We start from the raw sequence: 14,615 nt of genomic DNA, 5'->3' as shown, positions 1-14,615 counted from the left end.
TTGCCACATGTCCTGTGTGGGGCAGAATCACCGCTAGTTAAGAACCATGGAGCTAGAAGAAGGGTGAAAGGCCTGAGGAAGAAATGCATTCAGCTTGTTTGAGGTATAGCAAGGAGTCAGGCAGTAGATGAAATCAGAAGAGAGAGGCATGAATTACATCACCTATGACAGATGGAAAGCTACTGGAGGGTTCAGAGCAAAAAAGAACACATTTGACCCACATTTTGAAAAGATCCAATTGGCGGGGCACCTGGGTAGCTCAGTGGGTTAAGTGACCGACTCTTGGTTTCGGCTCAGGTCATGATCTCAGGGTTGGTGGGACTGAGCCCTGGATCCAGCCCTGTGCTTGTGGCATGGAGCCTGCTTGGGATTCTCTCTCACTCTCTCTGCCCCTGCCCCACTCATGCTCTGTGTCTCTCTCAAAATAACAAGTAAACTTAAAAACAAAAAAAATTTTTTAAAGATCCAATTGGCTGACATGTTGAGAATTGGCTGCAGGTGGAAAGACGGAAATGGGCAGATTATTTGAGAGGCTGTCACAATAATCCATTAATTTTTTATTTGATTTAATACGTTCACTGATGTGGCTGGATGGTGGTGAGAGCACTGAGATAATTGAGCTAAGAATTTCTAGGGAAGATAAGAGGAAGGAGAATTAGAGTAAAGGGAAAGTAAAAAGCCAGGAGTGGGCAAGATAGCTTTTTTTTTTTTCTTTTTTCTTTTTTTAGCAGAAGTGGAAGGCAGTGCTATAGCTAAGTCAATCTGAAACGAGCAGAAGGATTGTGTAGGACAAAGAGGAAACGCAGGGGGCCAGTTTGCGTGCTGAGCCAGTGGGTGCTAGGTACTCAGGAACCAGAGTTCTAGTCTGTAAGTAACTGGGAGCTCTGAAGCTTAATAAGCAGCGAGGAAAGCTCTACCCCAGTTGAGCAGGTCACAGGAGTCATAAAGAATAATTTCGAAAGGAGTTTCCTGATATAATATGGTGAGAGATAACAAGAGCCAAAGTTTCGGTGGAGGAAGAGCAGGAGCTTGACATCCTGAAGGCCACAAAGCGAGGCCCTGCCCTAAGTCTTAGAATTACCTTCTCCAGGGTGTTTTGCTTGTAGGCAACTGCAGACTACTGTCTCCCCTGGGGCGGGGGGTAGGGGAGTGGGGGAGGAAACGTTTCCAGGATATCAGACATGAATCAAATTCAAGTCCACCATAAGAAGGTTTACGTAATGCAGTCCTTTCTTGGAAAGGGTGTCCCCCAGGGGAGAGTGTTTTAAGTCTCTCCAAGAGTCTTTCCAAAAAGACTTGAGAAAAACGGTGCCGAGTTCTCGCAACGAGGGAAAAAGCAGGTCCCCGTCAAGGAGTTCTGTCAGGACGCTCGTACGTTTCAATTTTTAGAATTCAGATGCCTTGGCGGAGTTAGCACAGAAGTACAGGCACGTGAAGCCAGTCCCGCTGCACCGCGGGCGGGAGCAGCCTCCTCCTTTCCACCTGCTTTTGCACTCTCCCGATTTGCCAGAGGAGCTCACAAGAGTCTCACCGGTCTCGACCAACGGTGGATTAAGGCTNGCGCTCGGCGGCCACCAGGCACTAGGAGCAGTGCGGGCGGCGGTGCGAAGGTCCTAGCCATGTCTGCGGCCGTGAGGGAGAGGTTCGACCGGTTTCTGAAGGAGAAGAACTGCATGACCGACCTTTTGGCCAAGCTCGAGGCCAAGACCGGCGTGAACCGGAGATACATCGCGCTCGGTGGGTGCGCGGTCGCCGCAGCTGCAGGGCCCCGGGAGCAGCTGCTGCAGCAGCTGCTGGGGAAGCGAGCGGGAAGGGGGTTCGGAAGTGGTGGTGTCGGTGACAGACGGGGGCGAGAGGCATCCTCGGCGCCCGTCGGGCCACCCGGGAAAGCCAGGGNCTATACTAGGCCCAGCCTTGCGGTGTGGGCGGGGGCTGTCCGGCTTAGCGCTTCTTGTGCCACAAGACCCACTTCTCTCCTCGTGTCTCCAGGTGTCATCGGGCTGGTGGCTTTGTATCTGATGTTCGGTTATGGAGCTTCTCTCCTCTGCAACTTGATAGGATTTGGCTACCCAGCCTACGTCTCGTAAGTGGCTCCCGGTCAACCCTGCGTTCCTTCCCTTCCCTCCCCCATCCTCTGTCCAGGGCTGCCCTAGTTACTAACACATCCGCATTTTCCTGGGAGAGCGGTCAGTGCACCAGAAGGTAGTCACTGCTTAAGGGTATACATTTTAGAGCCTTAGCTTGATGTGGGATCGCCTGATGACTAGCCGAAATGCTTATTTCATCAGATTATGCTGGCGGGGTGGGTAACTTCTAATGGATGCACAAGTGGAGAGCGTTGCAACAAAGTCCTCCCGCCTTTACTGGTGGGGAGATCTCAACAGGGTGCAGAAAGCTGATTCCTTCTCCCTAACAATTATTTAAATGGTTATTTCACCTTGTATTTATGTGCATAGACAGTAAAACCCAATCAAATGGGACTTCCCTAATTCAAAATTAATGTTAATGCAGAAACTGGGGGGAATTTTGCTTTCTTGATTTTGAGAAGACTGGCCATTTATTACAGGCAAATGGAAAACACCTTAGGATAAAAATAAAATCAACCTTATAAAATGCATTCCTAATGTAGCTCCTTGGTAATAGAAATGACTCATTTATATAATTAAACTCAAAAATGAATTTGAATTTATTACTACTTGAGGTTTTTACCCTACAATGTTTATTTTGAAAATTACAATTTTATTTTTTCATTCATTCAGATAGGAATTCTTTCCCACAAATGAACTATTTTACTCTACACCTGTACCTGAGAGAGCTGGTGGGTTTTGCTTTCATTGAATTGGTCTCTGCAAGTTTTCTCACCCACAGAGATAAAAGAAAAAATTTCGGCTGGGAGGCTAAGACACTTATAATATATTTATTACATCTTGGGTCTATTACAGGGCAGACTAGAATTTAATATATGACTAGAAAGGAGGAAACATGTTTTACAAGTTCTGATTTGAACAATTAATTTGAAGTTACGTAAGTTGTTGCTGTATTAGTCGGGTGCACACACTTAGTAGCACTCCATGAAGTCTGGCTATATTAGGATACTGCTTGTTTATGAATTTGGAGGTCCTGTCTTCATGTTGAGAAAAGTGTTTACCCTTATCCAGCATTACCTGCTAAAGCACCATTCAGGTGGCATGAGTATACCAAAAGATTGTGAAGGGCATACCAGGAAAACCGGTTTGTCTTTCAGATCAGTAAAAACGGTACAAGAATAAAAGTTTTCCAAAAATGTAATCTACTGAGAATATGGTGTAGGTGTATATAGAAAGTTTGTAGGCAACACTGATTATAAAAATGGCTTGTGGGGCACCTGGGTAGCTCAGTTGGTTAAGCTTCTGATTCTTGATTTTGGCTCAGGTCATGATCTCATGGTTTTTTGAGATCCAGCCCAGCGTTGGGCCCTGTACTGACCCTGCAAAGCCTGCTTAGAATTCTCTCTCTGCCTCTACCCTGCTTATGTACACTGTCTCTCTCTAAGTAAATAAATAAACTTAAAAAAATGGCTTGGCATCACATGTCTATGATAACAGACAAAATAACATAAATGTACATTCCTTCTGATTGTGTATTCTACTTGCAAGAGTTAAAAAAAATTTTTTTTCAATGTTTATTTATTTTGAGAGAGAGAGGGAGAGAACAAGTGGAAGATCGGCAGACAGAAGAAGAGACAAAATCCCAAGCAGGCTCCACACCATCATCACAGAGCCTGATGTGGGACTCAAACTCACGAACCCACGAGATCATGACCTGAGCCGAAATCAAGAGTCAGATGCTCAGTGGACTAAGCCACCCATATGCTCCAAGAGTTTAAAAACTTTTTTTAATGTTTTACTTATTTCTGAGAGAGAGAGAGAGAGAGAGAGACAGTTTGAGCAGGGGAAGGTCAGAGAGAGAGATACAGAATCTGAAACAGGCTGCAGTCTCTGAGCTGGCTGTCAGCACAGGGCCCGACGCAGGGATCGAACCCATGATCCGTGAGATCATAACCTGAGCTGAAGTTTCTTTAATAAGAAAGAGTTTGAAGCATTTTTCAGGTTTGTGGTTTACAGGTTATTGATTATATTTTGAACAAATATTGGGTGGCATTTTAGTAACTGCTTAGCTGCTTAAATTATTTTGAACTAGCAAGGAATAGAGATTTTTGGAAATACTGAACAGCATGAAAAACTTTTCCACGTCAGTACCGTTTGGTACATAATCCTGTAAGAAACATAACCTTCTCTGTTGGTGTGAAGACATCACTGGTGTGGGCTTTAGTGAAGTAAAAATCTGTTTCTAGGTAGGGTGTGTAGATTCAGATATGGGCAGAAGTGTATGTGACTGAAGGTACAGACAGAATTCAAGTATGTTTCTCCTTGACCTGAAGTGGATTAATTCCAGGAGGAACCTTTTCAGTCCTATTTTAAAGCAAGTCAATTTCAGGTTTGTTTTTCTTTAAATAATTTTTTTGTAGTTATTCATTCATTTTCTGCAGTCAACTGAATAGCATTGGCTCTTTTTACCTTCAGGAAGCTAAATGCTCTTGTCTATTGCTCAGAATTCTGTGAAATAATAGAGAGTCATATTTCTGAGTGCATCAGGTGGGTGGGTTTTACATATTTCAGAGTTAATTCTATTCACCAAGTATGTATACTTTCTTTTCTATTTGAATACGCTGAGGCAAAGTGACATTTGTAGTACACCTCACTAGGAGTTGGAAAAGTGCTAAAAATCTAATAAAAGGAATTTAATGATTTAAGCAAAAATTCAGGAAATAATGAGCATCTCTAGTGTGGTATTTATTCATAGGATGCTTCCCTTTTGTAGACGCAACTCTTTTACCTATAAAATAAAAATAAGATTCTCTGACCATAAGGAAATTAAGTGAAACTTTCTCTCGGAGGGTATTTGGACTTTTCTTTAAAACAATGGTTCTCAGCTTTAGATGCTCATTGGTGTTTTCTGAGGAGCCTTCAAAAAATACTAGTGCCTCCAGAGATTCTGGTGTAATTGGGCTGGAATGCAGCTTGGGTTTGGGGGATTCTGGCTCCTTGATCTTTTACTATTTGTAAAGGATTCTAATGTCAGCTAATGTTGAGAACACGTGATGTAGAGCAGCAGCAGTAACCTGTGCTTGTTACACTTGAAGATGGGGTACAAGAGAGGGAAAAAATGGCCTGCTGACCCTGGGCCCCACCTGGCCTCTGCTTTGTCAAGGTGGTGTGGGACTGTGTACGCAGTATAAAGCACACAGACCCCCTGTGAGTAAAATTTAGGCAATCAGTGTTAAATATTAGTCTAATCAAGTTTGTTCATTGCTTAACCAGTGTAATTGTGTAATTGTCAGAAAATCCTTGAAAATGGTGTTATTAGTGGCACCTAAATTAGTGTTAGTTAAAATGTGGGATAACTGGACAGCTTTGTCAGTTAAGCTTCCTACTCTTGATTTCAGCTCAGGTCATGATCTCACAGTTTCCTGAGTTCGAGTCCCATGCTGGGCTCTGCACTGACCCTGCAGAGCCTGCTTGGGATTCTCTCTCTCCCTCTCTCTCTGCCCTTCCCCTGTTCATGCTCTGTTTCTCTCAAAATAAATAAATAAACTTTAAAAGTTTATTTAAAAAACTGTGATCTATGATCTCCTTCCCTTTAATTGTTCTCCTTGCCTCTTATAATTCTTCCTGTGTTCACCAGACAGAGTTGTTCTAAACAATATGGGTTCATCTATTGAGCAAAATCAAATCCAGCCACATGCCAGGCACTGTGGCAGCATGTTAGATAAACGATGGGCTAAGGTTGACACACTCTCCATTCTGTTTCAATGAACAGCCTACCAACATGAACTGCAATAAATAAAGTAGTGACACAGTTTGGTAAGTACCCCCTGTGAAGAAAATCGACAGAGAGCTGGGGTAGGGGATCGCAGATAGGACCCCCTTTTCATATTTATTTGAGATACCATCTGAGTTAAGGCTTGAGGAATGAGAAAGTGCCAGGCCAGCCAAGATCAGAGCCAGGCAGAGAGAGCAGTATGTTCCAGGAACCAGTGGCTTGGAAGCTCTTAGTGGGAAGAGAGGTGAGATCACCCCGGAGAGGGGCAGGTGCCATCAGACAGGGCTGGTGGCCAGTGGATAAGTGTAGTTTTTGTTCCTGGTAGTTGTAGGGAGCTGGCAGGTTGTGTGATTGCCTTGGAGGGGTTAAAAAAAATTTTTTTTAATGTTTATTTTTTGAAAGAGAGAGACACAGACGGGTAAGTGGGGGAGGGACTGAGAGAGATGGAGACACAGAATCTAAAGTAGGCTTCAGGCTCTGAGCTGTCAGCACAGATTCTGCACAGGACTAGAACTCACAAACTGTAAGATCATGACCTAAGCCAAAGTTGGATGTTCCTTTAAAAAAAACAAGTTCAGTGTTTATTTATTTTTTGAGAGAGAGCCCCGGATGGGTTTTTAAATAGGGGGTGACATGAGGGGCGCCTGGGTAGCTCATTCGGTAAAGCGTCCAACTCTTGATCTCTGCTCAGGTTTTGATCTTGTGGTTCGTGAGTTCGAGCCCCACATCAGGCTCTGTGCTGATGGTACACAGCCTGCTTGGGATTCTGTTACTCCTTCTCTCTGCCTCTCCCCAGCTTATGTTCTCTCTCAAACTAAAGAAATAAACATAAAAAATTTAAATAGGGGGTGACCTGATAGGATTTACATTTTAGGAACTGGCCATCCTGCAAAACTATTGCCAGTCTCAGCCTTTCTCACCTTTAGCTTTTGCTCCCCCTGTTTCCTCTCCTCTCCCTCCACTGTAGGGAGGCCCGCAGATTGTGTGTAATGGTCAGCACTGGGCTTAGAGGCTGCAGGGCACAGAAATAAAATTTGGAAAAGGTCATACGGCTTCCTTACTTGTCCTGTGACTCACCACCTTGGGAAAGCTGTGGGTGGGACCCTGGCATTACCTGGCTTCAGGTCAGGTTGTGGCATGTTGGAACACAGACAGCTGGAGGCCTGGCCAGCGCTCCCAGAAGGGCAGTTAATGCCTTAGGAGGTACCCCCTTCCTACTGGTTACTAGTATTTTCTGTGTACATCACGTGCCTGCGTTTCCAGACTTTTTGGCCACACTGTACAGGGGCTCTGAAATCTAATTGTCTTCTCATTGTCAAGAGCTATTGACAGAATTGCTGTCATCTCTTTACTTCCCTCTATTCCTGAGAAGAGAAGGCAGGTCACTGCATCGTAGGAACCCCTGTTATTACGGTAGACTCACCCCCATGCTGCCTATTTATTTGCTGACATATAATTCACATGGAGCCTTTTTAAAGTGTACAATTCAGTGTTTGGTATATTCATAAAGTTGTGCAACGATCACTACTCTAATTCCAAAACATTTTCATCACCCTCAAAAGAAACTGGGTCCATTAATAGTCGCTCCCTATTTCTCCTATGCCCCGGTCTCCAGAAACCACTTAGTACTTTCTGTCTCTATGGATCTGCCTGTTCTGGACATTTCATATAAATGGAATCCTATAACATATGGCCTTTTGTTTCTGGTGCAGACTTGGTTCTTCTTCTTCTTCTTCTTCTTCTTTTTTTTTTTTTTTTGCAAAAGGCCAGTGAGGGCAGAGGGAGAGAGAGAGGGACAATCTTAAGAAAGTTCTACACCTAGCGTGGAGCCCAGTACAGGGCTCCATCTCACGACCGTGAGATCATGACCTGAGCCAAAATCAAGATTTGGATGTTTAACAGACTGAGCTACCCAGGTGCCCTGGCACAGCCCTGCTTTTAATGACATTGCACAAATAAGAATCTGTCTGAGAGATACCGTAGGAGCGTGTATTGTGCTGCACCCTCACATGCAGAGTCTCTTGCCAGAGACCTAAGGCAGCCCTCACCAGGGGTCCTCAAGTGGGTGCTAGTCTTGCCCCTTGTTCAGATGGAATTATGAGGGAAAGTCTAATGACTTTATTTTCTATTTTTGTTTTTGTCCTGCAGAGAAAGGAAAAGAGGAGAGTTTGCTTTTTATCCTACTCAGCAACTTTTTAAAAATTCCACAAAAATGTCTATTAACTTTTCTTTTTATTTCATATTTTTCATAAAGATCAGACTACCACCTTCCTGGGACTTTTAGAGTTGGGCCTTAGAGAGATCAAGCATGTGATCTAATTCCTTTGGTTTTCTTTTCTTTTTTCTTTTTTTTTTTAAGTAGCCTCCATGCCCATCATGGAGCCCAATGTTGATAGGGCTTGAACTCATGACCCTGAGATCAAGACCTGAGCTGAGATCAAGAGTCGGATGCTTAATGAACTGAGCTACCTAGGTGTTCCTAATTCCTTTAGTTTTCAAATGAGCCAGGCACAGAGAGAGGTAGAGTGTGTTTCCAAAGTTCACACAGGGGACAGACTTGGTCTGAAACCCTCAGTTACTACATAGCATTGTGAAAGCATATTTAGGCATATTTTAGTACCAGACTCAAAAAGATTAAATATGTTTATAGTCCAGCATTTTAATGGACATACAGTCTTATATTTGGCAACACTTTTGAAATCTCATGCCCACTTTGGTGATGTGTGATTTTATCTTCTGTGTCCTTTACCAGCCCATTAAAAAAATTTTTTAAATGTTTATTTATTTTTGAGAGAGAGAGAGAGAGAGAGAGAGATGGAGTGTGAGTGGGGAAGGGCAGAGAGAGCACGAGATACAGAATCTGAAACAGGCTCCAGGCTCTGAGCTGGCAGCACAGAGCCTGATGCAGGGCTTGAACCCATGAACTGTGAGATCATGACCTGAGCCAAAGTCAGAAGCTTAACCAACTGAGCCATCCAGGTGCCCCATCACCAGCCCATTTTAAACTGTGCCACCAATACACAGAATGTTACTGCTTTTAGCTCTTTGCACAGCTGAATACCTGTGTAGCACTTCATTTAATAGATACTTATATCCCTACTTAAGTACTTTACAAATGTAGCTCATTTAATCCTTATGGCAACCCTATGATTTAAGTACTGATTGTTTCCATTTTACAGATAAAGGAAACAGAGAAAGAAGTAACTTGATCAAGGTCTCACAAGTAGTAGGTGGTAAAATGTATTTAAACCCAGGGAGCCTGTCTGGCTCAGTTGGTAAAGCAGAAGACTCTTAATTTTGTGGGCCATTAGGTTAAGCCCCAGATTGGGCATAGAGCTTGCTTGCTTACTAACTAACTAACTAACTAACTAACTAACTAACTAATCCAAGGACTCTGGTTCTGAAGTCCATGGTTTTGAGTTTTATGTTACATTATTCTCCACGTGGCTCTTCGAGTGTCTCAGATACATGCCCTCCCCTATGCAGAGATAAAAATTGAACTGTTGATGGAAACTTTTTCTTTTCTTAATTTGACACTGTCTGTACACTGTCTTCATGCAGTATAGTTTTCCTCTCTCAAATAGGGGACTGCCCACCCCCCATCCCCCCGAAATCATATATCTGCACACATAGGCATCTGCAGTGTTTTGGGAACATGGGTTAGAATGTATTGCTAACAAGTTCTTTCTCTTGCTATGTAGCATTGATTTACAACAGCACTGACATAACTAGTTGTTTGCAGATTTGCTCTGTTTTACCAGGGCAAGCCCCTTTCCCTCTGAGGATGGCATACTGAATTGGATTTCTTGAGGGAATGGGGCCTTGCCTTTAGTTCTGGGTCAGGATGCAGGGAACCTTTAGGAGATGTTTGGGGGTGACCCCTATATGGTCAGATCAGAAAGGGGATGGTGAAGGGGAAAATTTGGAAAAGGCACTGTCAAAGTAACCACAAGAGTTGTAATACAATTAACCAGGAGTAAAAGCTACTGCATCTTCTTAGCTAATGATTCACAGCAGACCCAGTGCAGGAGCATACGTTTCAAAGAGGACTGAAATCAACTCATTTAAGATTTGCAGTGACCGACTCCTAAACAGAGGTGTTCTCCAAAAGAGCATTTGAGAAAGTTGTCTTGGTTCAACTGACAGCTGAGCACCACTTTCTGTTCCGGAGAAGCAAGTCAGCTGAAGCAAAGTCAGACCTCTCTTAAGGGTGCTGGAGGATGTGTATTTCTGAGACTCATTAGTAAGGGGTGTGTTTGTTTTCTTGGGTGCTCTTTATTATTTTTTTTCCCCAAAAGCTGTAATTATGGTTTGTTTCTTTTCTAATCATGAGAACTTAGGGGCAGATATACTTTCCACTAAGCTGCTTATGTTCCTATCACACTAGCTTTTCTCTCTACAGCTGTAAGCTCTGTGCTGGAGGGCTGAAGCGCAGAGCGGCGCCTGCCCACACTTCGACTCCTCCGGGTAGTGTGAAGCTCAGGCAGTGTTCTGGCTGACAGTGCACTTGGCTCCATTACTGGCGTTCTGTGAATTTTGCCTTCAGCATCCTGAGGTGTTAGACATTTAAATTATATCGGCTTTTTATTGGTTGAGTTTTCACTTAGTATTGCTGCTCATATTGCTGAACTATTTTAAGATGGAATTGTGGTGAAAACTAGAAAAATTAGTAAAATATCCTTATAATAGCATGTCACTATTTTTGTAGGCAATTACAGCCAGAATTTTAAGTTAGGTTAGGTTGCCCCCAGCCGCCTGACCTGTGCCATATAGAAAAAATAAGTCTTAAGGAGCAAATAAGATGAATGATTCGAATTATTTATTCATGATCTACTTTCTGGGCTCTAAAGCAGTTGTGGGGAGAGACCCCATTCCTAATACTCTGTTCTAGAATGTTCCCTATGAATTTTAATGAAATGTTTTTCCTGTTTGTGAGGGCCCTAGAGATGTGGTTTATTTGTCCTCTGCCTTCATCTATCTCATCTTGGTTCTTCTCTTTTTCAAGACTGACTCTGAATAAGGAGTCTGTTTTCAACTTCATTTCCTCTTATGGCATTTAAAACAACTAGAAATACATATGGGACATTCTCAGGTATTGGTGGCTGTTGACAGCATTATCAATTACTTACTTTTGAGGAACAGTGAATTAATTTAGAATTGAAAAACAGTTTCAAAAATTATTCGTGGAATGGCTTTTCGTGGCAATTGAAATATAAGTAGGGGCTGTAGAAACCTCTTCTGACTTTGGTTTGTCACTCGCACAGTCTTCTGGTTCCTTGGAGCAGAGCTTATCAGTCCCTCTCCGTCAAATGGCCTCTATAGTTATCCTGCAGCTTCTGAGAGTTATGCCAGGTGGTCTAGTGAAGGGATCACTTACATGTCAGTGGTAACTCGAGGCTGCTATCTGCCTTTCTTGATGTGGCCTGATTTTGTCTAGGAAAGGTCAGTTCAGATATTTCTCGTCCAGGTTGTGAGGGTAAAGCCTAAGTTAGACTTTGTGATACTATACTTGACATAGACATTACATTTATAGAACCATCCATTTTATTGACAAAGGCTGTTCCAGTAGGATTTGCATCTGTTGTTTTATTGCTTTAGGCATACATTTTTTTAAACTATCAATAGTTTATTGCATTAAGTTTGAGTTATAAAATATTAGCTAGTTTAGGTCCTAGAGATCAAGCGGCTGGCACAAGAGCGACCTTTTACAGATTTGGAAACTAAGGCCACAAACAGATTACTGGACTCGGGCCATGGGTCTGTTTGGGCAACACCAGGGCTAGGTGTAGGGCTGCCTGACTTCTCTGGCCTGCGTACTTCAGTGTTCCTCATGTTTTATATTGACTGTCACTGAATATTTCATTTTGCATTAAAAAACAAAATGGTGGACAGTTGATAAATAAGATCATTGTCATTAAACACCAAAATATTTGGCAACTGAATGGCTGCTTTTGTTTTATTATTCATTCTCCCTTGGAGATTTTTTTTTTTAATGTTTTATTTATTTTTGGGAGACAGCGAGAGCAGGGGAGGGTCAGAGAGAGAGGGAGACACAGAATCCGAAACAGGCTCCAGGCTCTGAGCTAGCTGTCAGCACAGAGCCTGACGCTGGGCTCGAACCCACGAACTGGGAGATCATGACCTGAGCTGAAGTTGGCCGCTTAACCAACTGAGCCACCCAGGCACCCCTCCCTTGGAGGTGTTTTATAGGCTCATCTAAAACGTATTTGTCTGTGAATTTAGCTTATTTATGTACTTCATTAAGTCGGTCATTTTATATAGGAGAACAAACACCATATTAAAGAGTGGAGAAGTTTGCTATGTTTTCGCTGTTCTTGTATAGTCACCTTAGAAGTTATTTTCTACAAATTTTAGGATGCATACTGAGCTAGCTAGCTCCTATCTCTTTTCTTTCTTTCTTTCTTTCTTTCTTTCTTTCTTTCTTTCTTTCTTTCTTTCTTTCTTTCTTTCTTTCTTTCTGTCTTTCTTCTTCTTTGGAATAGGGGAGGAGGGCTGGCTTGATATAAATGGCAAATAAGCAAATGGATATTTTTCGTATGTTCTGTTTTCTTCCATTAGCTTCTCTTGCTCTGTACAGGATCCTCTCTCTTGCTTTGAAAGCACAACTACTCTGCAGTGGAAAACAAGTAACTTTGTGTGCCCATTGGCTTCTTACCTTCTTTTCTTCCATGAAGAAGAAAACTCTTCTTTATTAGCGTGGAAACAAACTGACGTTTATGTCTTAAAATTCATAATTTTTTTCCTTCTAATTTGATATACTGTATGTGTCAAATAAGATTCGCAGTGGCATTCTCCTCCACCAAGGTAATAAAAAATAGGAAAACCATTTTGAGCTCTCAGGGATGCCTATATCATGCTCTCTGATAAATAAACACAGCAGAAGTAGTCTCATGCATAGTGGGTGCTGTGGGTGGTCACAATACATGTTTGCTGTATCAAAAAGGATTATAAACCTTATGGTCTGTATTCTTCATAGTCAGGCTTCAAATAATCTACCTTGACCTCTGGAATATTTGCTATTAAATAAAATTTACCACATTAGAGATAAAACAAACCAAGTGGAGTAGAGGCAGATTTCTTTGTTCTTTACCAGAAACATATCTCAAGGCTGTTTATTGTTATGGATTGTTTTACTAACTGCTTTTTTTTTTTTTTGATTCACTATCAGACTGGTAATATAATTGACTCATTAAAATTAAATTCCATGCATGGATGCAGTTGGTTTTAGTAGTAAAGCCAGTGCTTTGAAGAAATGTATTACTTAATTTTATGTCATTTGACTAATCTGAATTGTAGTGGCCAAGTTATTTATGAACCATGTACAGCACAGGTGGTAGATACCTGAACTTCTTTGGTGTGAGTGATCAGAAGCATATGTATATGGACCTGATAATTAGTAGCTGTATTAACCCTTGGGCAAATAGCTTAAGTTACATAAAACTCAATTTTCTTATGAGTAAAAGGGGTGGATAGTGTATGTCAAACACTTAGCACAGGATCTAGCATTCAATAAGCAATTAATATTAAGGGTGGTTACTTTTATTAACCTACAAAGAGGGAAACTAACTAATCATTGTTGTGATGAACTCTAGGTCATTGAGCTTTTAAACGATTAAGGAAAAATCATTATTTCCTTTCATTAATTTTTTCCACTTAGTTTTTTGGTTCCTTAAGACATTATTATTCCAAGAGCAAAAAAAGTACAATAAGAGTTTGTTTTTCCAGGTTTGTAAATATGCAGTATGGCTAATGGTTTTCTTCAGTGATGGTACAGTTCCTAAGCACGGGGTGTCATTTTAACAATTTTCAAATCTTAAATCCCATTTTTTACTTTGTTTTGTTTCTGTTAAAATATCCAGTTTCCCATAGCTCTGCCTCTGTAACCCTCCTTCATATGACCCTTTCCCAATCACACATGTGCTCCTTAATTAGGAGGGGAACAGTTTTTTTGACTGTTAACTTTTGGTCCTTGAGAATCACTCTTTTAGCCCCAGGACTTTAATTATAATGTCAGTTGCATCGTTGGTGCTCAGTATATACTTGCATTGGAATGAATCTGTCACTGATTTTCTGTGGTGGATTACCATATGGGTCAGGGGATATCTTAGGTTCTCTGAATAATGACTTAGTTTTGGAGGGAGAGAAAACTGGTAGCCCAAGATTATTACCTCTGTGCAATCTTTGTTTTCTTTACACATGTTTCTCTCTCTCTCTCTCTTTTTTGAGAGAGAGAGAGAGAGAGAGGGTGAAAATGAACAAGGGGCCGAAAGAGAGAATCCCAAGAAGGGCAGAGAGACAGAAAGAGAGAAGGAGGGCTCACCCACCGTGGGGCTTGTGCTCACCCGATGTGGGACTCAAACTCATGAACCGTGAGATCATGACCTGAGCCAAAGTCAGATGTTTGACTGAGCCACCCAGACACCCTCTTTACACATGTTTAATGCTATCCTTTGGCTCTTCTTTGTTCCTGCCCTTGCTTTTAGAAAATAGCAATAAAGGTATAAACAAAGAGATGGGACACGAAGGGTGGAGGCAGCTGGTACCAGTCACAGGAGTCCAGTGGTCTAGCCAGTGGGTTCTGTGCACATCAATACCAATCCACTACCAATGTAAAGAATTTTGGCCCGTGTACCTTCACACCATGAGCCTGAAAAATGTTTTCACCAGTGTCCATGGGTTCTGTGCATATCAATACCAATCCACTACCAATGTAAAGAATTTTGGCCCATGTA

The 14,615-nt window shown here is 42.1% G+C and overlaps 1 protein-coding gene across 1 annotated transcript in view; it reads left to right on the top strand.

Annotated features, from left to right (window-relative positions):
• Positions 1–1,566: 1,566 nt before the first annotated feature.
• Positions 1,567–14,615, top strand: part of REEP5 (receptor accessory protein 5) — a 39,736-nt gene continuing 26,687 nt past the window's right edge. Inside the window, exons 1-2 of the mRNA XM_077757201.1 lie at positions 1,567–1,737; positions 1,990–2,083. Coding sequence (XP_077613327.1) covers positions 1,620–1,737; positions 1,990–2,083 — 212 coding nt within the window. The 5' untranslated portion in view covers positions 1,567–1,619. The remainder of the gene's footprint in view (positions 1,738–1,989; positions 2,084–14,615) is intronic.

This window comes from Crocuta crocuta, unplaced genomic scaffold (genome assembly GCF_008692635.1).
Source record: "Crocuta crocuta isolate KB4526 unplaced genomic scaffold, BGI_CrCroc_1.0 scaffold131, whole genome shotgun sequence".
Lineage (NCBI taxonomy): Eukaryota > Metazoa > Chordata > Mammalia > Carnivora > Hyaenidae > Crocuta > Crocuta crocuta.
Note: the sequence above shows the minus strand (reverse complement) of the source record. Positions and strands in the feature narration are given on the sequence as shown.